The sequence below is a fragment of the Rhipicephalus microplus genome, chromosome 2 (assembly GCF_043290135.1).
Source record: "Rhipicephalus microplus isolate Deutch F79 chromosome 2, USDA_Rmic, whole genome shotgun sequence".
In the NCBI taxonomy this organism is placed as follows: domain Eukaryota; kingdom Metazoa; phylum Arthropoda; class Arachnida; order Ixodida; family Ixodidae; genus Rhipicephalus; species Rhipicephalus microplus.
Window position 1 is genome coordinate 189,481,489 of NC_134701.1, and position 25,999 is coordinate 189,507,487.

At 47.0% G+C, this 25,999-nt stretch overlaps 1 protein-coding gene across 4 annotated transcripts in view; it reads left to right on the forward strand.

The window, feature by feature from the left end:
• The window catches only part of LOC119169632 (uncharacterized), a 128,213-nt gene that overhangs the window by 65,263 nt on the left and 36,951 nt on the right, over positions 1 to 25,999 (forward strand). For 2 of the 4 annotated variants that reach the window (XM_075887165.1, XM_075887167.1), the window contains exons 2-5: positions 19,095 to 19,176; positions 21,711 to 21,935; positions 23,309 to 23,388; positions 23,927 to 24,075. In XM_075887165.1, the coding sequence (XP_075743280.1) occupies positions 19,095 to 19,176; positions 21,711 to 21,935; positions 23,309 to 23,388; positions 23,927 to 24,075 (536 nt within the window). The remainder of the gene's footprint in view (positions 1 to 19,094; positions 19,177 to 21,710; positions 21,936 to 23,308; positions 23,389 to 23,926; positions 24,076 to 25,999) is intronic. The other 2 variants (XM_075887166.1, XM_075887168.1) reach the window with 2 other exon arrangements.

The following is a 25,999-nucleotide window of genomic DNA, read 5'->3' on the forward strand; positions in this document are numbered from 1 at the left end:
TCGACGGTCGGCGCCAAAGCGGTTGCTGCGATAACGTTCTCAGCCCCGCCTGAGTTCCGCTTCACACGGCGCGTTATCGTAGAAAAGGCCGACTCGCTAGTTTCACCGGAGTGTAGTCACCGACATTGTCGTTGCTTGCGGCACTCGTGTTGCGGACCACGCCCGGATCAAACATGGCCTTCGAGACGGCCTGCTTCGCGCCAATCTCGTCGGAGGCCAGATGTCTCTCGGGCGCGGATGCGTTCCGAAAGCAGTCGGCCACGTCATGCCGCACTGACTGCTCACCTGCGATACGATAGCCTTCACAGTCAGAATCCAGGTGACGCACGATCTGCCTGTGAAGCACCGCTGCGTGGCATCGCCGGCAGCGAATGGCGTGGTAGCGGCGCATCCTTTTGAGGTGAAGCAACATCTCCGAAACGGAGCCCTCATCTTCGCAACAGTATCTGGCGTTCCAGCAGCGTACTCCGAGCCTTTCAAGCTCCTCGGTGCTCCACGTTGTCGGCTTGAAGAGCTGCATATACCAACTGTTTTCTTGTCCAATGGGCAGCGTTGGGACTCCTCGACTTCGCGGTTGCACTCGGGGCATAACCAGTGGCCGCAGGACAAGACGTGCATTCCCGGAGGGACCAAGCCGCAAACGCCACACACCTTTTCGTCTGCGAATCGGTTTACGAACGACGTGGGCAACCAGTCCAATTCGCTATCGAAGCCGAACATAACCATTTCCGTGGTAGCCATGGCTGTCGACGTGCTTTCTTCCATCAGCGCGACTCTAAGGCCCCTGTCACACGGCCACCACCAAACTCCGTTGAACACCGCTGTCGTAAGGACGAGGGACTTAAACGGTCTTCACGTGTGCCCGTGTGACAGGGGTATTATTCTCGCCGCCCCAAACGAAGGCTTTGTAGACGACACAAACGCGGTAAAGATGCGAACCGCCGCGGCGTGGTGAACAGAGCGTCGGTCGGCGATAAACTGACAAGCGGCGAAGCGCGGTGATATTTATATACACGCGCCGTCGAATATTCTAGCGTTATCGCTAGCGGCCGCTTAGGTTCCAGAATAATCTGTAATGGTCGCGAAGTGGGCGTAATCTTAACAACATGATCTACTACAGCCCTGAAGCTTGTCGAACACTGCAGGCGTGGTTTGCGCTAACGGTTTAACGGGGAGATAACAAAACTTGCGGAAGGAATGTCGCAATATATGCATCAAATCGAAAACCATAATTTTTATGTAAGCTGCAATTTTCCTATTATAAAATCTCCATTATTTTAGAACTTCATACTATTTTATAAAAACACGCAATTATTGGCCAATTCCCCACAGTGGGTGCGCGCTACAGTTAATAGCCGAACAACAACGGTCAGTTGAAACTCAACCGCACGAGCGGAAACACAGAAAACGCGTGAAGAATGTCGTGCGCAGTTTAAGCAATGTTTTTTAGGGCGAAGCTCCTTAGGGCGTGGGCTGTGCGTCCCCTGTAGCCTGTATGTAGCCACCTCTAGTTTAGTTCTTGCAGTGTTCACTAGATGGCGGTACCGTCCCCTGTATGTAGCCACCTCTAGTTTAGTTCTTGCAGTGTTCACTAGATGACGGTACCGTCTCCTGTATGTAGCCACCTCTCGTTTAGTTCTTGTAGTGTTTACTAGATGGTGGTACTTGTAGCTGATGATGAAAAGATGCAAGATGTTATAAACTAGAAAGCGGTACTTGTAGTTGATGAAAGACGCGAGATCTTATCAAATAGGAATAATGTCACATATGGCGCGTGTCATTGGTTGAAGGCAATCGTTCGATTTAGTGCGGCGACGTACGCTAGGGGGAGCGATGTAATAAAATCGAGTGGGCAAAATGTACAGAGGATTCATGGTTTACCAGGTTTACCTCCGGAGCTTCGCCCACTCATCATCATTCACTTCGTGGATATGGCGGAATTTTTTTTTCTGTTATATGTGTGACCCGTTGCTATAAGTTTTTGCGGATCGCTATGCATTGCCGAGTCTGAATACTGGAGGCGGATGAATGTAGTTTTTGACCCGAGACACCGCGCGCAACTATCACGTCGTCCCCAAACCTCGACCTCTCCGTCGCTGTCGTATACAACGACGCAAACGTACTTTCCGCGTCCGCCACATTTTGGCAAGCGCCTCGTGCTTCCCATTTACCTTTATAAAAAATGCGGGCCACGGGAACACATTTATGCGTAACAGAAATGGCTCCGCGATCCAAAGGTCGTAGGTTAAAAACCAGACGCCCCCGGGGGCATACATGGCGCTGAACTTATATTGTTTCACGCTTTTGTGGCGCTTCATACGACCCATATGGAAAGCTGTTTCGATGCGATCTGGTGTGGCCGCCGAGCCTTCCTGAAGTGGTGTTTGTTTGTAAACAATAGTCGCTTGACGTCTCGATGGCGCAGACATCCTGCTGTCAAGCATTTCGTTTCGTTCTTGAGACTGGCAGTTGAACGTGTGTCGATGTAAGAAAGAAGCGTATCACTATGTTGTATCGTACGGTGCATAGTGACGGCTCTTCTCGGAAATAAATTTTCGTCTTGAGAGAGAGAGAGAGAGAGCGATAGAAAGGCAAGTGGGGAAAAAAGGCAGGCAGGTTAGCCAGAAGGGGAAGTTCGCGCTGGCTAACTGTACACAATGGCTTTGCAAAACGAGAAACTTCTTATTTGTCTACAGTATGATAGCCATTTCGTGCATCATTGGAGCGGCGTGCACGCACTACGGAATCATTCCGACGGTCACTCAGTTCGTTGTCTTTAAAAACAGGCGAATCTGCACGATAGCTTCTGAATTTTCTCACACGTCTGCGTACCGCGGTGTGTCACTAATTGTTTCGCGGAGCATGCGGACCAGCCGCCATGGTGGTGATATGGTTACGGTGCTCAGCTCGTAAACGAAGGAGGCCGGTTCGATCCCGTCCATGGCTGTCGCATTTCGACGGAAGTGAAATGCTGCAGTCCCGTGTATTCTGACTTAGGCGGACGTTACAGAGAACCCCAAATGGTCCAAACTATCCTGGGAGCTCTGTGATACGGCGTATACCTCGTAATCCTTGAGACGCGTTCTTGTTCGTGGTTGGCTTCGGTGTCTTCCTTGCCACTTGGGCTGGGTTCGCGGCTTGACGGGGGCGTCCGGAACACGGAAGAAGCAGCACCTCCACCAGATGTCACGGGGTCGTGACGTGGACGATGGAGTACACACCATGTTCAGATGAAAACTGTTTATAACCGAACTTGTGGCCAGGAAACTGAAGGTCAGATTACAGCAACGCACGGGGACTGATATACGGCGAACGCAGCCATTGACTTGCGATCAACTGATAAGCGCGCCGGCATTTATACATGTGTCATTGAATATTCCAGCCTTACCGCAGGTCGTCGCGCAAGCTCTAAAAAATTATCTCTAGTGTTCGCGTCTAGCGGGCAATCCACAATCGTCGCGAACCTTCTCGAACAAAAATGTGCAGTTAAAGAATTCCAGGTGGTCAAAATTTCCGGAGGCTTTCACTAAGGCGTGTCTCATAATCATATGGTGGGTTTGTAACGTTAAAGCCCAAATATCAATCAATAAAATAAAAAATGCGCTGAGCATACCTGACCCACGCTTTGTGGGCGAAAACCCAATTAAAACAAAAGTGAAAATAAGGAACGCGCGTGGCAATATGATGGTTCTTGTGCGTAAAACCTAAACAATTATTATTATTAACATGCAAAATATGCAGAACGATTTTTTTACCAAAACAATCAGAGAATGGAACCTACTGCCTTCTAGCATTGCCTCTACCATGTGAAATGATTTCTTTTATTCTCCTTTAGAATGAGTGTGTTGCATTTTTCATTGATATAAGTATTTGTGTTGCGGATTGTGATTGAGGTGACTTTGTTTATTTGTTTGGCTGACAATGTATCTTTTTTTGTATTCTACTTTTTGCAAACGCTCCCCCATTGTAATGCCAATTGGCGCTGTGGGTAATGAAATAAATAAATAAATAAATAAATAAATAATCGTTTCCTTCATGCTCTAGACGCCGTTATGTCTCGTCCCTTTCTATGCATCGTTCACACTAGTTCAGGTCTGCTTCCTCCTCATCGATCTTCTTTGTTTCTTTTCGCGTTCTTCATCTTTCCACACTTTGCACGGGCCTATCAGGAACAACAGTAAAAAAAGATAAAATCATAAAAGTAAAAATTAGGAAAAAGATCATACACCTGTTTGCTCTAGTTCCACAGCCGATTTCTCAGACTCGACGCTCGTTTGCAAAGAGCGGAATAAGGTACAAAACAAGAAAGCAATGGCCCCGAAAGCAAAGGAGACGAAATGAGTGAAACAGCTCACCGTGTGTCTCTCTAATAATGCCTGACGAGAAAGATTGCAGAAAAAAAATTATAAAAGAAAAGGGGGCCGAACAAAAGCAATAGGTTTCGCTGAAACACAAACTCAAACAGAGAAACGACCTCGTCGAACGCCAACGTGTGTGTATTTGCGCACGCATTCACGGAGGTCAGTGAAGCGTAATGAGCATCGTTCAAAACAAAACGAAAAAAAAAAGTCCCGTTAGCGACCAACTTTGGCAGTGGGTCGCGCTTCTTTTTTTCTGCGAAAAAAAAAAGGCGTTTCTCTTGCCCTCTTCGAACGTGCTCCGTTAGCTCTGTTCCCGAGAAACCGCCTCACTTTCTCTTCCGCGATCGAGCACCCAGCTGCGTCACACCTCTGTTGCCAACGCCAATTTCACGTCTTTTGCATTTTGCCGTCACCTCCTTTCTTTGTTGCCTCGTTTTCCGAAGTCGGCGGACTTATAGAACGCGCCTCCTGCGAACTTAACGCACTAACCAACACACTCCCTCCGCGTTGCTGCTCGCTGTCTGTTCTTGCTTCGAGTCAAAAACGTTCGACGCGACTCATTTGATGCTCCAAGCTGCGTGAACCGAAGCTGCCGAAATATCGGTCGACTTTTTTGCAGGGTGGGCAAAAGAAGAAAGGCGTGAAAGTGTGAGTTCGAGCGAGTCGCCGTTAAGGGGTAAATGCGGGGAAGGTTGCTGAAAATAACAAAAAAAAGTTGAGAGGGACTGCACGTGGGGAGCGCCTGACGTCGCCCATGTTGCAGAGCGTCAAGAAGCCGCCATAAGGAGACTGTGAAGAGAGTGTTCGTTTCACTACAGGCGTGAGCAGGATTCTCCTTCGGGGGGGGGGGGGGGGCAAGTCAATATATGGGGCGGCTTTTTTCGCCCACCTCTTAAGTGACAGAGCCCCCCCTCTGCGCATGCCTATGCGTGTCACCGAAAGGGTTGGGATGTGAAGGACCGTCTAGGTTTCACTGTGGCGCAGTTGCATATAGATCATCACGTGACGGCTTAGTCATGTGACGTCACAGATCAACAAATTTTGCGACGTCGCCATGACGTCATCGTATGACATCGTCAAAGGTGGTCCGATCCTTAAGGTAGTGCAAAATCGCGCTAAATCTAGCACATAGCTTTCAGAAGGGGGACCGGTCCAAATACCCTACACAATATTGTGGTCGATGTCTCTTCTGCGGAGGACACCCAAGCTTGCTTCATTCCATCTGTGGCAATGTCCCAAACCGCGCACACTATTTAGAATATCTAATCTTTCCTCATTCCAGTGGGAAACCACTCTTTCCGGCGCAGTTCTGAACTACCAGCGAAGGCTGATTGACCAAGCCAGCCAGATCGCAGCAACAAAATATAGAACCTTGAACTCAGGGCATGTACGCTCTAGAACTTCTAAAGCAAAACGAACGAAAATAGTTTTTTTTCTAGTACTGCTACCAAATAAGCCCAATATCATTTCTTATAGTGAGCGTAAGTTGAACTATGTTTATGTGCCTTGGTGACCCCGACATGCGGTATACACCGGAAGTAGGCTTTTCTAGAATATTTATCTACCCTGCAATACGCAAGGCGACAAAACTAAGCTTTCAAACAAGCGAATACGTTTTCGAGTAAGAAGGCAGAACACTCAGAGTAGCAGGAGCCGAGGGTCGACGCGCCAGCTCACAAAGTGTATTTAGGTGTCACTGACAGCATCATATAGGTGCTAGTAGCGCGCATGATTCCGGTTTATTATTCCGGTCGAATGCGACGGCAGTCCCTGTTCGCGTCGTTCTCGACCATCCGTTTATTAATTTAGTACTTAACGCTATACTATAGTAAGGAATGGTATGCGAGAGAGAGAGAAAATTTAATGCGGAAAGGCAGGGAGGTTAACCAGAAAACATATCCGGTTTGCTACCCTGCACTGGGGAAGGGGTAAGGGGAGACAAAAGAAAAAAAAAGGGGAAAAGGAGGAACAGAAGCACAAACACACACACACACACTCGCACACAGTAGTGTCACAATCGTTCAACGAGGCGGGTCGCTCGCAGAAACTTCATCAGCGCCTTCGTTGCTTTCTGGCGTGAAGCTCGATCTTTCCGACATTCCAAGATTGACTGTTCAGAAAATGGCTGGTCGTCGAGGCGAGCAAACACTGCTGAGAGGGACTGTCGCTGAGAGCTGTACTGGGGGCAATGACATAAAATATGTTCAATTGTTTCGTCATTGTCGCAATGGTCGCATGTAGCGCTGTCTCTCATTCCGATGCGGCAGGTAAAAGCGTTCGTGAAAGACACCCCAAGCCACATACGGCATATTAGGGTCGTCTCGGATCGGGGTAGGCCAGATGGAATAGTATGTCGTAGGTATGGGTCCAGGCGGTGAAGACGGGTGTGGAGAAAACCGGGCGTATTCCGCATAGACCTTGCGACATCCTGCGCAAGCGTATTAATCTTTGCTGCTGCGTCGCTTCTTGATAGTGGAATAGGTTCCATCACTCCATTTTCGTGTGCATTCTTAGCTGCATTGTCGGCATGTTCGTTACCGATGATGCCGCAATGACCCGGTAACCACTGAAAAGATATGTCATGTCCTTCGTCTTTTAGGTGATGGTACAGTTGTCGTATTTCGAGCGCCAATTGGTCTTGAGGTCCACGACGTAGAGCATTTTGTAGACATTGGAGAGCTGGTTTCGAATCAGTAAAAATGCTCCATTTTTGTGGTGTCTCCTGGTCAATCCTGCGGAGTGCGCTGCGGAGTGCCGCGAGCTCCGCGGCTGTCGATGTCGTCTTGTGTGACGTTCTGAACTGGATGGTTTCGGCTCTTGCTGGGAAGATCACAGCTCCTGCAGATCCTCCAACAGTTGTCGAGCCATCCGTGTAAAGTTTGACATGATCTTTGTATTCTTCGTGTAGCATGAGTAGAATCATCTGCTTTAAAGCTGGCGCCGAGAGCTCCGCCTTCTTGCGAATCCCCGGCACTGTCAAGCGCAGTTTTGGTCGGTCCAAGCACCAAGGAGGTGTTAGTATCCGTTCCGGAGGCGTGTAGACTGTTGGAAGGCACTCACGGAAAGTCAATACTCTCTTACAGAAGGAGGCACTCGGTCGATCTTCTGGAAGCGAAGCTAGGTGGTGGGCAGGGGCGCGAGCAAGGTGTCTAATATGAGCTCTAAGCACCTCCAAAGTAATGTGCACTGTGGCCGGATGATCTTTGGCGATTGCGATGGTTTCCGCTGTTTATGTACAGCGTGGTAATCCAAGACAAACTCTGAGTGCCTGGCCCTGGGCGTTTTCTATTGTGCGTATATTGCTTTTGCAAGCGTTCGTCAGAACCGGCAAGCTATACCGCAGGTACCCCAGAAACAGCGTTTTGTACAAATGCAACATCGCGTGCACTGATGTGCCCCATGTTTTGCCTCCGAGGAACTTGAAAAGTTGTGCGATGGCCGTTAGGCGCTTCTTTAGAGTGGCCACATGGGGACTCCAGCAGAGATTTCGATCGATCGTGACCCCCAAGAACCTGTGGGTCCTGGCGTAGCAGACACTGTGTCCATCGATGGCGATGGGATATGACGTCATTGCCTTCCGCGTGAACGCGACAAGCGCCGATTTCTCAGGAGAAATCTCGAGGCCTTGTTCTCTAAGGTACGCCGATATTGAATTCGCTGCTTTCTGGAGTCTCGCACGTACCTGAGGACGTGTTACACCTGATGTCCAGGCACAAATATCATCTGCATAGAGAGATATCTGCACGGAATCTGGTATGCGTTCAACGAGACCGATCAGAACCAGGTTGAACAGTGTGGGGCTCAATACACCACCTTGAGGAACACCACGGTGTGTATAATGTTCAGAAGTCGGCCCATCATCAGTTTGCATAAACAATGATCTCATATGTAGGTAGCATTGGATCCAGCGGTACACTCGCCCACCCAAACCAACTGACTCGAGGGCGTCAAGTATGGCTTCGTGAGAAACATTGTCATATGCTCCTTTGACATCTAAAAATAGTGCGACAGATAACCGTCTGCTCATTTTCTGGTGTTGTACGTAGGTCACCAGGTCAATGACATTGTCAATGGAGCTCCGAAGACGACGAAAACCGGCCATGGCGTCTGGATATATTCTATGGCGTTCTAGGAACCACTCGAGTCTGGCAAGGATCATTCGCTCCATCAGCTTCCCTACGCAACTAGCCAGCGCTATTGGGCGGTATGATGTCAGCTCTAGGGGCGATTTTCCAGGTTTGAGAAGTGCAACCAACCGGCTTGTTTTCCACTCTCTGGGGACCGTTCCATCTCTCCAAGACTCATTGAATACTTCCAGCAAAGCACTTCGTGCTCGATCACCGAGATTGCATAATAGGCGGTATGATACGCCATCCGGCCCAGGCGATGACGATCGATTGCATGAAGCAAGAACCACATTCAGTTCTTCCATTGAAAAAGGCAGGTCCAGGTGCGGGTCCAGTGAATGTGGCGTGTAATCAGCAGTAAGGGCTTCTGTGCAATTTGGCGGGCCCGCAATCTTCCTACAAAAGTCTTCCGCTACCTCGATATCCCTTCTATTTTGGAAAAGGGCCAAGGCTTTAAACGGAAAACGTTGTTGGGGAAATATGCGTAGGCCTCGAACGGTTCGCCATATTTGAGAAAGCGGTTTGCGAGGGTCTAGACTCGCGCAAAATATCGCCCACCGTTGAAACTCCAGTTTGTCTATACGACGCTGGATCTTCTTTTGCATGCGCCTGGCCATCCGTAGATCTTGAATGGATTTTGTACGTCGATATCTACGCTCCGCACGCCGACGAATCGCACGGAGTCGCTCTAACTCCATGTCCGTTTCTGAGGGCCTTGAAGAATATGCCAGCGTGCGCATCGCACTCTGCGCTGCTTGTTTGATCGCTTGCTCAATGCCAGAGGTTAAGCCTTTTTCACAAGCGTGTTCAATGTTGGTTGTGAATGCTGAAAGATCGATCCTCCGTACGGTTTTCGGCGGGTGGTTGCTAGCAAAGCCTTCGATGGTGAGATAACTGGGGATGTGATCGCTACCATGTGTCTCGATGTCTAAAAACCACTTAACGCTTGTGGCGAAGCGACGTGACACGAACGTCAAGTCCAAACAGCTGCTGTACGTTAATCCTCGCAGAAATGTAGGGCTCCCATCATTAAGTAGAGACAGTTCATGAGTCGATACAAATGAAGCCAGCCTCCGGCCCGTGGTATTGACTTTTGAACTTCCCCAGATTGGGTGGTGGGCGTTGAAGTCCCCTATAATTATCCACGGATCCGGTACGCTCGAAAGAATGTCATCCAGTCTTTGGCAATCAAAACGGGCTGAGGGAGATAAGTAGACACCTATTAATGTGAAGGTGAGGGTTTTCTGCTTCACAGTCAGGCAAATATATTGGTTCTCATCATGAGGCGACACAGGTTGAATGATGTAGGTAAGCTCCCGGCGAATATACACAATGACCTTGCTGCTTTCGTTTCGGGTTTTGGACGGGATTGATTCGTAGCCGGATAGCCTGATCGGGTTTGATAATTTCGGTTCGCATATTACGATGATTGGGAAACGGTTAGAAAACACGTACTGACGAAAATCGGAAATCCGTGATCTAAGTCCTCTTGCGTTCCACTGGATGACTGATGCTTCTCTGACGTCTTTGCGGAACGATTGTTGATCTCCTGCCATGACTCTACGCGAGGGAGGCGAGGACTGGGCTCAGCGCGTCCAACACCTGTAACCCGCTTCGAGCGGTTGGAGTTCCCAGGCTTCTCAGTATGTCTGCCATGACAGCGACGAGGGATCGTAACATCGGGATGATCTGTCGATCGACCCTTGACACATCCTCAACGGAAGTAGACTCGGTGGAAGGTGTAGGGCGGCGAGGCCTCGCAGGAGGCTCCTTTGCCGGCTGCGTACGCGGAAGCGTAGGCCACTCATCCGCAGCTGTGAGCTTCTCCACTTCATTTCGCTTCGTGCTTACTACTTCACTCGTGCTCGGAGGAAATGGGTTATGCGCAACACTCTGTCCTACACGCCTCCGTCGGCGACTACGTCGCCGCCGTACCCTTTCAGCAGCCTCTCTGTGGGTTGAATTGTCCCTAACCATTTGTTTGATAATGGCGATTTCCTTCTTAATCCGAGGGCATTCCTTGGATGCAGCATCATGCGGACCATCACAGTTTCTGCACTTCAGACTTGTTGCCCGACATGCGTCTGCAGTGTGCGGCTCAGCGCATCGGGGGCATGCTGTGATAAAATGGGGTATGCGGAGTGATAAAAAGCTGCGAGAGCCCGGTCTCACAGCATGTTGTTGTTCGACCAATTGAAATCTCGTTCTTTGATCAAGTGAAAACGGCCCCGCCGCGGTGGTCTAGTGGCTAAGGTACTCGGCTGCTGACCCGCAAGTCGCGCGATCGAATACCCGTTGTGGCGGCTGCATTTTCGATGGAGGCGAAAATGCTGAAGGCCCGCGTGCTCAGATTTGGATGCACGTTGAGGAGCCCCAGGTGGTCGAAATTTCCGGAGCCCTCCACAACGGCTTCTCTCATAATCATATGGTGTACGTCTTTGGGACGTTAAACCCCACATATCAATCAATCAAGTGAAGACGGCCGAGAGAAAAAAAAAAGGCCTAGTTGGCCATTAGCTTCTCGTTAGAAACGCTAAAAATGTTCACCCACCGAATCAACGAGAAATCCGAAGAGTAAAAATAACAATTTGCGTTAGCGAAATTGGATGTGTGCCCACGTGTGGTGGGCTGATTGCGCACGTTTCTGTTTATTATTATTTTTTATTATTTTATTTATGGTGTTTTCGCCTAATTGATCGCTGGCTGAACAGCACACTCGCAAAGTAGTCCTCATGGGACGTAAGAGTGGCTGCAACTTCCAGATCAAGCAACTCTATCTCGTGCCGCAAGGTAATCCTTGCTTTGCTATTGAGATCAGAGCGCAACAGTCAGATAGTCGGGATGTTTCTTTCTTCAGTTTTTTCTTTCAATCGTTTTCTTTCGTCAGCTGCGCATAATTCTCCTCTTTGTAACCTTCAGAAGTATCGTGATACAACTTTTGCGGCATGCATCTGTGCCTGTTAGCGATTGCTTTCTTCTTTGTACATCTGTTTTTCGTGTAAGTATATACCTATATATCAGTCTGTTAAACGTACGTACTACTTACGTGATTACTTACCAGGAGCCCAATCAAGTTTGCCAGTTTTGTTATCTGCGAGCTCGTATAGTAAGTGAACTTCGAAAGAGTTGACTGTTGGACGAGTTGGTGCTTCGACACGGAAACCATCGTGAGAGCGCAACTAAGACAGACGAGGACGGGCGCACACTACGAAAAGACTGTATTGAATGGCGATCCACACCTTTATAGATCGACACACTGGGCAGGAACACCCATCACAACAACCAAAAAATTCAAACCAGGCGTGAAAGAAACTAAAATTCAGCATTTTACAGTCAAATGGAAGCTTCGGGCATGCACACGTCACCTGCTTTTTTCAATGAAGAAAGCTTCTAGCGCTTCGCATTGTTGTTATAAGAGGGAAAAGAAGAGAAAAGTGAGCCCCGTAACTGTCTGCATCAGAGTGCGACACCTCAACAGTATAGCTCACAAGGGATGAGGGTGGGGAGGGATTAAGAGGATAGTATTAAAGGTATATATATATATATATATATATATATATATATATATATATATATATATATATATATATATATATATATATATATATATATATATATATATATATATATATATATATTATATATATATATATATATATATATATATATATAGAGAGAGAGAGAGAGAGAGAGTCCTTTTTCTCCACTTTTGCCTAGGATTTTCGCACATCGGAATCGCGGTTCACAATGCGGGCACGCCATGCAGCGGGGTCAGGTGACTTCTCTCCTTATTATTCAAACTTCTGTCGTGTTCCTTGAGTTGGTCATTGAGGCAACGCTCTTTCTGGCCGATGTATACACCTTGCCGCAGGACAGGGGAATCTCGTATACACGGTGTCGTCGGCACACTTCACAAAACGTTTTTCGTGATTCTTTACGCAGCCCCCCTTTTTGCTCCACACGGGTAGTGCGCCGGCTCAGCTGTCAACGTGCCGTTGGTCTTCTTGGCCACGAATAAGCTAGCTCAGTTGATCCGGCACACCGCCTGTGTGAAGCTAAAGGGGGGGGGGGGGCGCATTCGCATGAAAGTTATTCAGTCAATGAGTGGGATCTGTAGGATTTTGCGTTCAAGAAACTATCCTCGGGTTTCCGCTTGGAGGAACTTTTCTTACGATTTCTGTCCAGTCGTGTCTATATTTCCCCCGGCGCATTCTATTCTGCAGAGTGTCATTAAAGTTGTCTGTATATGGCTTGGGATCTGGTCATTTCCTTCTTCTGCTCTCTTTTTTTCTCTTCTCTAGATGATTAGGAAGCTGGCCGCGCCCCAAATCATCTAGAGAAGGAGATGAGGAAGGGGAATCGACCTTTATACAGTCAGGATTACGGTCATGCAGGTTTTCGGTGATAGCGGCAACCGAGGACCCTTGACTCGTGATCATACACATTTACCCGCCGGAAAGCCGGGCATGAATGGCAGGCCCGCCGTGAGAAGCGCGTCATTGCTTTATTGAATTTTCTTTTTCTTTTGCATCCCTTGCAGAGATTGTTTTTTAAGTGTGAATACACTTTATAAGCGACCCCAAACCATCCACCGCCGTCGGCGGCGTCCGCAGTCTTCTCTCTATCTTTAAAAGAAAGAGGACTTGGCGGGCCGCAGCGCGACGCTCTACCGAATAAGCCACGGACGCGACGCTGATAGCGGTGTCAGTAACGCGCCTTATACCCCCTCCCCCTTCGCTCGCTCCTCCGCTCTCCTCGCTCGCTGCAGCTGCACGCGCACCCCTCTCTCTCGCGCGCCCGCCTTCTCTCTCAGTCTCCCGTCGAGAGCGGGTCGTGAGGGTAAGTAAAGTTAAAATCCGTTGGCATTCGCCAGTGAGTTAACGTAAACTCCCCCGTGTGATCAAATTGCGATTCCCAGGAACCATTACACCATGAAGGCACCATAGTGTGATTAATATATATAATAGTGCGAAATAATAAATACCCCTCATAGCATCACCCCGTGTATTCGCACTTAACCATGTTCACCCTCGGGGAAATGCTTGGGAGTTTTTATCGGACTGGACCAAAGGGTAAGAGATGGGCACATGAGTGGGAGTCGAGCTTGAGGGAGAGGTATAGAACGCTGGTTTAGCTTGGGTGGAGGCAAGTGCTAATGTGGCTTCAACGGGGCAAGTGTAACCTCCTTCCGATGCCAATGGGTGTGGAGCTGCGGTGAAAGTTGTTCCCTGCTGCTAATGCAGAAGCCTGTGAGTGTGAGCTTTCGACTAACAGAGAACTTTACTTTTATTCGGCGGGTTTTTTTTTTTAAATAATTTTTTTTTAAATAAAAGCGCCAGATGTCAATGAACTGGGCGCTTTTGAACAATTGACCACGCTCGGTCTCTTCTCACAGAAGTGGGGAAGAGAACAGCAAGTTTCAAGCCACTAACACCGCTTCATTTTCCAATGCCAATAGGTGCTATTTATTTTTTAATTTTTTTGTTTTTTTTTTCTTGCCGGTAATGCGCCAATTGTAGTACGTCCTCCACGAGAAAAAAGGCGCGCACACAAGCTTTGAAACACGCCCATTTGCCACGCGAAATTCCCTGCTCCGCCCCGATGTGGTTTCTAATTTTTAGAACGATCGACATCTCTGCCCTCCCTCCTGACCACCCTCCCTCTTTGGAGAAAAAAGCGAAAGGACCGTAGCCGAAAATGAGGGTGCGCGTTCTCCACACCTGTTGAAGAGCGACCAGAAAAAGGTGCGTGAGGGAGGCGTTTGTGAGTACCGAAAATGAGGTGGGGGAGCGGCATCGAGCAGGAAACGAGAGAGTGCGCCGTGGGAGACGCGGCGCGGTCATCATTGACACTTTGGCCGGTGTAGAAGGGGTGTCTCCAAAGCGGGCCGTCGGCCTCCGTGGGCGAGTGCGACGGCAGTGTGACAATGACGCCTAGACGTACGCTGTCGGACCCGTAGTTTGGCCGTCGAAGACGTCCGCGCGACGGGCGGCCGCGCGATCCAGAAGCCGCCGCTGGCGCCGCCACAGCGGCCCGTGGTATGTGCTCGCCACAGCGACACCACGGTGAGTCGAGACTCCGCGAGATGTTCCATTATTATCATAACTGACAGGGTCTAACGTTCCAAAACCAAAATGCGATAATGAGAGACGCCGCAGTGGAGGGCTCCGGAATTGTACACCATCTGCGGTTGTACACGGGCCTATAGAACATTCTCGCCTCCATCGAAAATGCGGCGGCCGCCGCCGAGATTCGATTCCGCAACCCTGCGGCTCAGCAGTTGAGCATCACTATAGTCACTATAGGCCACTGTTACGGGTACCGCGGGATGTTTACCATATTGCTCGTGATTGTATACAGCCGTCGGATATAACTACAGCTGATAGATCGTCCATTGCCACAACATCGTTGATAGACAGGAAATCAGCAAAACACGCTCCCACCGGGATATATGTGAGGCCAAATCCCCAAAACTTATCTTCCGTAAGTGCGCCGCTTTTCCATTGGTGAGCCGGAGTTACTAAATGACGGTAGGCCGAAATATTCTCTTACGAGAACTTTCAGCGTAAGACTTTATTATTACTTTTTTGCGAATACAGGGTACCGATTAGATCGGAGGTGTCCTTGGACTTACGAATAGCTTTTTTTTGTGAGAGGTCTTCCCCAGAAAAAATCGTTTAGCTTATAGAAAAAAAAAAGCGTATTGGTACCAGATTTTTTGGTACCGTGGTTTACGTTGCGCATGCATTTCTTTTCCTATGAATTTTTTTTTTCAAAAATAGTGCAACAATCGTCCATTTATTGTTTGTTGTTTTGTAAACATTCAAAACCAACTTGCTCAGCAGCGGAACTCAGCCACGCTTTACAAAAATGTCTGCAAGCGAACGCGTTCGTTAGATCCACTATGGCTATACTGTAGTTTATCACAACCACCCGTATCTATGTAACTAGGGTACGTGCGCAAACCTTTACGCACGTCTTGAGACCGCATATGTGTACTGTTAGCCAATGATACATCATATGTCGCCTGCAGGAGTGCTTGTAATTCATTACGTTCGTGCCATAACTTCCTTCATTTCTTCGTGGTCTCTTCGAATATGGCTATATAGCACCGCTATGGACGATGGCGTTCGTGAAATGAAGACCATTCAAGCGTACGTGTGGCTGTTATGGAACACCTTCGTGTGTATTTTCGAAGACACCAACAACTTCAGCGACAAAAAGAAGAAAAAAAAACACGGAAACTAGAACGGTTCTTCAACGTGACTGCGTTTTCTGTGGAATTTTCAGCACAGTAGATCCTAGGTACCTTCTCATCCAGAGCTTCTTCAATTTATTCTTTCAAGTCCCATCGTGCATGGGCCCCGGTGGTCGTGAAATCTCAAGCTGGCTTTCCGCCAACAGCACTGTCTAATCGCACGACGTCTCGCGTATATTTTTGTTTAAACAGTAAATGCGCGGGCAATGCGCTGACTTAGAGCGAATGGGCTTAATTATTTTTCCTCTTTCACCCGATTTCGTGGTTCACGGTCGGACAATCCGGTCTTGCCGCCGATATACAGATACCACGCGCAACATATATTCACAAACTGGCACATTCATGCCCAAAAGCCGACCCATTCCTTTGAGACAGTATGCGTGCTTTTTGCCCGTAAACTTCGAGGTGTCTGAAACCGTATAATGAAGTGGGGGACCTGCACTGTATCTCTAATCGGAGCTGTTGGGAAGACCAGTCCTCCTTTCCCCTTGCGGCGGTTGCTTTGTGACTTCGTCGGTAGAGGGGTGTATGAAAGTCACCTTCCACAAAACACACACACACACACACACACACACACACACACACACATATATATATATATATATATATATATATATATATATATATATATATATATATATATATTAAATTGGCTTACATGTCAAGCCACTTATGCTAGCTACAAATTTACTGGTTGATGTCTTTGTATATAACGGATTGCGTAAACGATGAGCGCTACGTGGAAGTTCAAACTAATAAGTGTATGCAATTGAGCACCATTAAAAAGAAGAAAGAAAAACGTTTATAGAGGAGCGTCGGGCTATTCGCTTTCATCGACACTTTTCGGTGTAACTTCTGGCATTAGTGATGTTCGGCTCCTCTACTTGGCCGTCGTTTTAACAGTATACTGACCGCCACATACAATGTGGCGGTCAGTACAACGTGTGTGTGTATTCCGGAAAAGCCACTTAATAGGCCCCCTGGACAACCTCTGAAGGTAGAAAAGACCGAACGATGCACTCTGCTATTTGCTAACTATAATCTGCTATTTATCTGCCGGCGTTTCCAGTCTTTTCGGCGCTGACGCCAGCGATGAGACTCCAGCAAGAGTGGCGTGACTACTCTGCGAGGTCTCAATTTTTTTGTTTCGAAGTAAATAAGTCGTGAATTGTCTGTTTCCACGTTTTTCAGAGCAGTCTCGCACCCGTTCTTGCTTCTATCGCACGGTTACCTTGCGCGGTCAGCCGATATCACTTCGCGTAGCGCATCCTCGACTGCGCAAGCGGAAGAGTGCAGCCGAAAATCGCGAAATCTCGATAGGCTCCACGCTCGCTGCTGGTACCTGTCCCAACCCACGGACCTATCCGGGTTCCAGCTTTGGTATCCTTGTTGCTCGTTTGATTCCTGGAAACCATACGACGTCCACTTTATGATAATCTCAGGTGCTCACTAGAGGTATTCGTTTGCCAGTACTATTATGTTAGCGGGTTAAGTGACTTCACCGCAATATCAATGTGCATTGAGGTAAAGCTTACTAAAAAAAAAAGAACGTCGATATAAAAATATTTAAGATGTCCACTTTACTAATGCGCATCACGACAGATTCGGTTACCATCTTCTCCACGACTGAGGGGATATTAACGCAAGAACCCGTGACATCAGGGTCGCAGGCCTTGTACAGCTGAGTCCACGATGTGAAATCGGTAGTAAGTAAATTTTTGACATGTGTCTGTCTTGACTATTTCGGGTTAAGCCTGCTCGATAGGTTAATTACACGTGCAGCACGTTGTTGTAGGCAACCACGGCTCAGTGCGTTAAACAACTGTTGAAGAGAGAACATTTGCAATGGAGTTATTTCGGCATGTAATGTTATTAATACTGCAACATTTCTTACACACCGTCCCCCTTTTTTATTGCCGCACTCTCGCATGCTTTCGTGGAGCGCTTCGCCTATAAGCATGATAAAACCTGTACTACAACCAATTAATGCTCGCAAATTGGTGGAATATAAAGAAAACGCAATGAAACGAGCACATCTCACATCTTGAAAGCGGCACCACAAAATTTGAAGAACAAAATGGTCATAATTACAAACTGTTAGTAACCTCCAGGCAAGCTGTCTACGATTCAACCCGGTCAGCCCTATCTAAGCATTTGATGCACCAAGTCGCCCGGCATGGTATCTTCGCGCACAGAGTGTCTTTGTAAGAGAGACTTCATGCAATGATACGACGTGTCTAGCATCGGACTCCATGCTATATTGACATTTTAAATGCGCCGGTAAACATGCACATTTTCGCGGGAGCTGTAAATGAAATATATGTCAACCTTGTTTCATATGAATTTAAAAATATGCAGCTTCGCTGTCGTTACAACTCCATGAAAGTTTAATCGCTTTCAACGTCTGTAGACAAAAAAGCCAACATTGAAGTAGTTTGTTAATTGGTTCTTTAAAACGATTTCACATGTTCTGTGCGCATTGATCAGTGAGTGTGCTCTCAGGCCTATAGCGGTACAGGGAATGCACATATGATCGCTTGGAAACAGCTACTACGTAGGTTACTGACACGATGCTAACTTTTTGCATTTATTAATTCACTAATGTTTAATTATTCGAACCCACAAATTGGCACGCAAGTTCTCAGTTCCAAGAGAGTGCCGAAGATTGTAACCAGGCATCGATGGCAACATGACTTTGCATATACGCAAATCTGCGGGCAGTCGCATTAACCGTAGAAGGCGTTTTCGTGGCCTCAGACTGCAAATGGAAGTGACTGCACCAAGGGTTGGTCTGAATGTATACAACCGCAAACTCCGTACCTCGCGCTAGCGTTGATTAAACTGGTGGCAGAATCATGGGGCGATTACAGCATCTCGACTGCATACTGAGCTTATTCGTCAAATAATGTAATTGTTATTTATAAGCTCTTAGATATTTTCAGTTAGCGAATCGCATGAAAACATCGAAAGAATGTTGATATCCTCTATCTTCATTTTTTTATATATGCACTAAGGCGCTGAGAGTTATGAATACGTATTATTTTAAAAATGCTCGTTTGCGTTAAATGTGAAAAGAACATGACAGTTGACACTTGAGCGAGAGGATGAAAAGAGGAATTAAAATTAAGACATAATCTAGTTGTTTTAGTTACAGAAGCAAAATATTATTACGACATACCTTAGTGGGGGGACTGGTGGATCACCTGATCTTCTGCTAAGCTACCACACAGACGAATAATAATGCGAGTTTACGCGCATTGAGAGCATATTAGATGTCGTTTTTCGTTTTGCCGAAGCCTCGCTGTTCGTTTTTCTTAAATTTATTGCTTTTTTTTTCTTTTTTCCCAGGCCGAACTGACTTCGGCGGCATCGACAACGACGCCCTCGACTTCAGCCAGCTCGAAGACTACATCAACAACGACGGCAACATGTAAGTGTCATCTTGAACCTACGTTCACTAAAACGTCTTAAGCAGGCTAAATGTGATCGTAAAATTACGTTTCAGCCGTACCATCATACTAGTCTAGCAGATGCACCGTAGAGCACCTGCGCAGTAGATGTGGGTAAGCATCTTGGTACCGACAGCACGCCCAAAGACTTGCACAAAGGGGATCGAAAGAAGTGAGGCGAAGGTTCGTTGCAGCGCCTGCCTATTATGTCAATGTATGGGGCTGATCTTGCGTCCGCCCCCCCCCCCCCCCCCCCCCGTGTTGTAGTGACCCCTCCCCCCTATCATGTTAATGTGTAGGGATGACTGCCCCCCCCCCCTTCTAGTTGACTTGGAGGGGTGTCCACCCCCACCACTTACCCGTGCGCACGCTTATGACTAGACGAAACGGGAGCTTAAGTAACATTCTTCTTTTTAAATTTTTTACTGCGGCGTAGTGCCAAGTTCTGGCAGATCGCGTCGTATGTAGACAAAATACGCGTAAAACGGTGATTTCCGGCAATTCCTTGCCACTGGTTTCCTTCGTGCTTCTCCCCTCGCGCGCTCGCGACTGGTGCCCCTCGCCTCTTTTGCAAGTGTCGGCGGCGGCACTTCCCACCAATCACCGCGTCCCTTTGTCTCGTGACGTAGAGACCGCGCTGGCGCCGCTATCATGCAGCTGCTCTTTGGACGCGTATCAAGACCATGCGCGAGCGAATGTCCGCGAAAACGACGTGAAGTCGCTGTCGCAGAACGTTCAGCCGCAGCCGCTGGCATCCTATATTCACAGTAGCAGCTTAAATTAACGTTAAACGTTAACGTTAATAACGTTAAATTTTTCATTCATCAAATTTTTACATTGCGCGAAATAGTGGACTTTATGATTTCGCCCCGTAATTTGATTTTATAACTCGTGCATCTCGCCCCACCTCTGTGATGCTGTTTCTCTTGAAGACAGCACAGCGCTTTTGTGATACGTGATAGCAATGAACAAGCGAGGTTTAAAAGAACAAGAATATAGAGAAACGAAAAGTTCTCTGCTGTTGTTAACTCGTGGAATGGTATTCGTCGTGAGCTGTAGTACTGGAAAATTTCAGTCTTATACGGCTGAGCTCGGTATGATACTTCCATTAGCCGTTGATGAGAGCGCATCAACTTACCAAGAACGTTGCAAGATATTTTTATTTTCCGAATACTGTTAGCCTTTCGGCTGTTACTGGGGTGGGGCACACTAAGAATGACAAACATCAATACATTCAAATCATACAGCAATTTAAACAGCAACACTTGAACTTGGAAATGTTACATGACATTTCCAAGTTCCATTTCCAAATGTAGCTACCGCCCGTCCCGCAAGTGAGAATTTATCAAAAACTGTTTGTAATGCAGGCTCTCCCCGAAATTTTCAAGCAGATAGTTTATATGATGATATACTTTGAATTATATTTTGCTTAGTTGCGTCCAAGGACGTACTTCTAGTGGTGACGTGCACATCTGAATATCTGGCCTTGTGGGTACGTGTGAAGAAATTGGTATACGTGTTGTACAAGCGTTCATCGCAGTGTGCAAAAAATAAAAAAATAAAAAACGTACACGATTCAAGGAGTGGCGATTCTTCCTGTAGAAATGAGAAAAACACGAGTGTCTACACAAATTAGACGCAGCTACTAAAGTCCACGAATAAAAGTTCCGCTATAAAACGCCATTGTTTGCGGCGAAATATCTACTCGTGCGTTTGTGTTGGGTGAGGAGGATATCGATTCGACCGGCGGCATGAATTTCGTAATTGAAGTATTTTATATGCCGTAGTTCGAATGACATATTGTTGTAGCGAATACGTTGTACTGCGACGCACTTGCTTCCTTCGGTATAAATTGCTGCTGCACGTTTCGTCTCTGCCAACGCGGTCGTTTCAGTACAAGCTTTACGAGCTCCATTTGGTTGTACTTGGGCTTCCGCCGTTACTGGACTTTTAAGAACTTCACAAGATGTTATCTATAACCAACGCCTCCTCTAAACAATGCCTGGGGAATGGCTCGCCCTCCCAGCGGAGTTGGCCTGCCTTCAATTTTGAGCAAGCGCTGCGCGGTGGCGCTCGCGACCGAGGCTATTATCACAGCAGCGAGCGGTACCAACTATAGTGAACTAGAAGACTATAGTACCAGCTAAGCGTTCTTCATCTGCGGTCCATAGGGGCGCGGCAGTCGAGAGTTATTCGAGACCTGCAATTGTGCACTGCTGTTTTGGAGGCTATGCAAAGTGTTGCGTTGTTGCACCGTCCGCCACAGGTGACGCTAGCGACCGAGAATATTCTAAAATAAAGGAGGGAAAGGGTGTTGCAGCCGTTTTTCTTCTCATGCAGCAGGCATCTTCTAGGGGAGGCGTTGCTATAACAATGTCAATTTCCTGTATGAATGACTTGTGCGCGAGGTGTTGGAGCAAATTTTAATGTGTATGCGCGCGCGTTCGTTCACACTGTCCCACACGACGATCGGTTGAAACGGACGAGGACGCGCCCGTGAATGCGACGGGTGAAGTCCTTTCTTTCGCAGCTACTTTCACGACGAGCTGGTGAGCGGCGAGTCCCCGACGCCTGGCAAGCGGCCGTGCGCCCCCGCCCCGTCCACACCGGCTGGCCTCGGCTCTCTGGGACAGCGCGACGTGCTGCCTTCCGTGGCCGCTCTGCTGCACGGCGCCCTCTCGCCACCAGAGGCCGCCATCAGCGCACCCCAGTCAACGGCGAACTCCGCCCTAACGCTAGGGTGAGTAGACATAGAAACAATCGAACGAGAATTTCATGAAAGTTTTCATTGCGCACATTATAAGTGAACGTGCTGAAATTTGCTGTATGTTTCTATTTTGTAATTTACTCCTTGGTCTTCTTTTTTTCTCTTTTTTTTTCCCTTTTTGCTCGAACTGCAGCACAATATTGTAGGTATTTTTGTATTATTTTATTTGTTCCCACTCCTGCAAAAACACCTACTTTTGGTTGACAGCGTTAATAAACAAACAAACAGAGATTACCACCATCCTGCATGGTAGTAAACATGAACCGCAAACAAAAATATCCGAAAGTGCAAGTGAGAGCGTCTATAAATGTTCACACCATATTACCTGTAGGAATCACGAAACTTCTTAGGTAAAACATTACATTACGTCCGTGTTTGAGGTGAAAATAAGGTATAGGTGCGCCTAGATTTTTTTGGTGATAGGACTGTTGCTGTCAATCTTGGACAATTGCACATCATCTCTTCCAAATTTTCCTATTTTTAAAGACTGTATTATGTTGTTTAAAAACGTTATAAATGTGTCAGTGCAGCCAAGTACAAATCAACTTAACGGGACAGCGGATGAACCAAGCCAGTATATGAATTCCGCTTATTGACCTTACATTGCAATGCAGTAAATTTTGTCAAAGTAAGCTTCACCACATTAATAATTTTACTGCGGCGAAGCCAGCTTGCAATTTCGAGCGCATCAGAACAATGGGCAAATTTATCACGCGATGCCTGTTGCAACATCAAAACTGTTAATAACAGAGCATTTATTCGCCTACTCGGCATATTCGTCATTCGAGCATTTTTTAATATTTTCAGCGCAAAACAGTGACATGCAACAATATTTTCGTATGAACTTTTCCGATAGCGTCATCAATAGCGATCCTCTTTGTACGAGATGTTTCGGCAGCAGCTCTTGGCAAGTATTGAGTATAGAGCTCGACACTGGATAAAGCATACACACCATCCAAGAAAATGTCAAGATACCACAAACGGCATTAACAGGAGTTCTAAAATAAAAGATGGTCTATTCTGCTGCATGCTTTAGTAGTCACATGGAGTATGTTTTCATAAGTTTTCAATCTTCAAACACTTCTTAGTATTCACAGGTGATACGACTTTTGACCAGTGGGTGTTATACTTACCCCAATCCCATTTTTGAAAATCAGTTTGTCAACAGTGATCCATGAAACCTCCTGTGGTGTGTATAACGCACTTCGTAGATAAGCTTTGGTATACGTTGCTTTCTAAAGACGTATAAGACCACAGTATACAACTCTTTAGCAAACACGTGCATGGTCTAAGACGTCTGATGTGTGAATGGGTTTATTTTCTTGCCGGCGCCTTCGTCGCGTCAGGAACAGCAGCCGGCAGCATCTACTTCCGGAGAGTCCACCTGACAGCGGTTCGGAGCCTCCGTTCTCTCCCATCGCAGATGGTAAGTGAGGGCTGCCTTCATTCATTCATTCATTCATTCATTCATTCATTCATTCATTCATTTATTCATTCATTCTTACTAGCTCCATGTGGTAATCTTTTTTTTAGAACATATTAAACATCAGTGCATTGTCCCCATGGCAATACCGAAGATTTGAAGAAAAGAGAAAAATGAGCTTTGGGAAAACCACACGTTTGATTGAATTGTGTGTCTCAAGTCGGCTAGAGTGTTGGGTAGCTACAGGGTTGCGCGTTTGTCCTACTGCCGCAGCCGGCATTCATTCCCACGACCTGCGGCTCAGCAGCCGAGTACTTTAGCCACTAGACCACCACGGCGGGGCGACTGTATAGGGGTTAGAGTTCGTCAGTTCAAGGTGGGTGAAGTTAGTTCAAGCGAATGTTCGTCATTCTGAACGATGCTTAAACGGCTATGCAATCGTAACAAATGGCGATCCATCGGCATTGTTTATCTTTTTCTTTGAAAGTTCATCTGTAAACCTTTGATTGTGGAATATTATAACTGCTTTCACCTTCTCCAGCAGCAGACGGCGCAAAGGTGACCGGTGCCAGCCACGTGATGCAGTCATCACCGAGGCAGGCTCCTCCCATCCTGCCGCTTCATCTGTCCTACCACCCGGCATCTTCGGTGCAGCACCAGCATTCCCCGCCCCAACACCTTTCTGTCACGGTAGGTATATTTCTCCATCTTCACCTAACTAAGCATTAGCAGGCTTGTATCAATAAGAAAACGTAAGTTGGCTCATTCACACCTAAGGCGGCGCGGCCGAAGCGTGAATGCAGAAAACAAGGTAATCTCCTCTAAGGGCGGCGAAAACTGGCAGAAAACAAGGTGGCAAGCAGGATCGCTTGTGTGACCAATTTTTTGCTGCCCACCAACAAAGCCCTCCGTTTTGCCGCAGCCAAACAGAATGCCACGCGCTGGTGGTGCTGTTGTATTTTTGGGCGTAAAGTATTTAGGTGGAGCAGTGTCACGTGACGCAACACGCACTCAAAAGCGCGAGAAGCCCTGCCTCCTCGGCTGTGCGGTCAGCCACAGAAGGTGTGCGGTCTGAACAGAAGCGCGCCATGGCCTCCGAGATTACGGGTGCTGCAACGACGCCACACGCCAGCAACGTCGGAGGCCATGTGCGCACACTCGTGATTCGCCGCTTGGCGCTTCGCCTTCGGTGTGAATGCTCGAACCTTCTAAGCAAACATTTACCACAATATATGTGACCCATAAACCTATGGGCCTTACTTTGCCTAATTTTCTGCTGCATTGCTGCAGCTATCAAATAATGCTGACTGGGGCGAAAATATGACTTTTATTGTAGTATCACTCGAAGTCGGAGAGCGTTTTTTTCCGCCGCCGTCATTTTTCCATATTAAATACGTACAGATAACATCGACCCGCGAGCTGTATGTTCTGTGTGGGAGCAAAAGTTAGCGAATGCTACAGAAGGGGGCAGCTGAAATTCAGATGAAACACGTCGGCCGGATCCGTTGGGTAAAGGAGCATGAAGGGGTGCCAGCTAAGGGGGGATGGAGGATGTGCTGCGTCGGTTGGACAGGAACTGCGAACTTTTATCAAACAGGTGCGGCCGCGCGCTTTTGCAGCTGAGATTGGGAGACAGCTCATACCCTTGTTTGTAATTATTGTACTTTCAATACATTGCATTGAAGCAACTGACAGCATGAAAAATGCTTCTCTCGCAAAAGCGACCGTCTCCCCTTAAGCGAGCATTTTGTTGAGTTGCACCAGATCAGATCCTAATAGAGTTAGCTGCTAGCCTTACTTCATACAACATTCTAACCTGTTGCTACTACATTCATTGCTTTGCCCTTGAGGCAGAACTATGCCTTCTTTTTGATGGCCCTACTATGTAGACAACATATGTGTCTCCACAAAAGTGTTGTCATCAACAGTGCCAATATTATCACTACCATTATCAAATAATAATAAATGTTTTTGACGTGTACATGTACAAAATATATGATGTGTTCTAAGCACCTTTGTCCATTAACTTGTCGTATCACAATTATAAATTCATGCCATATCAAATAATTACATGTTATCTAAGGTTATACCAATATGTAACTTGAGTAACAAACACTCACCCACAGATTACCATCCAGTATCATTACCATTCATCTGCTGCAAAATGCTAGAACATAAAATAGCATTCAATGTTTATAGCCACCTGGAAAATAACAAATTTTTCTTTACTATTCAACGCAGATTTCAAAGAAATTTCTCATGAAAGACTCAATTATTCGAACTAACAATGGATCTGCATGCTAACATGGACAAATATCTGCAAACTGATTGTGCTTTCCATGATTTCTTAAAAGCATTTGATCTCATTGCACATCATTGCTTAATTCTGAAATTATCAGTTCTCCAACTAGATACTTTCACACAAACATGGATTCAAAATTTTTTGTGCAATCGTCAACAATTCACAGTAGTTAATATTCATTCATCTAATCTCACTCACGCCACCTCAGGTGTACCAGAGGGAAGTGTTCTTGGGCCATTACTATTTCTGATATACATTATCGACTTACCGAGTAATATTTTCTCACACGTGTGCATTTTCGCAAATGACTGC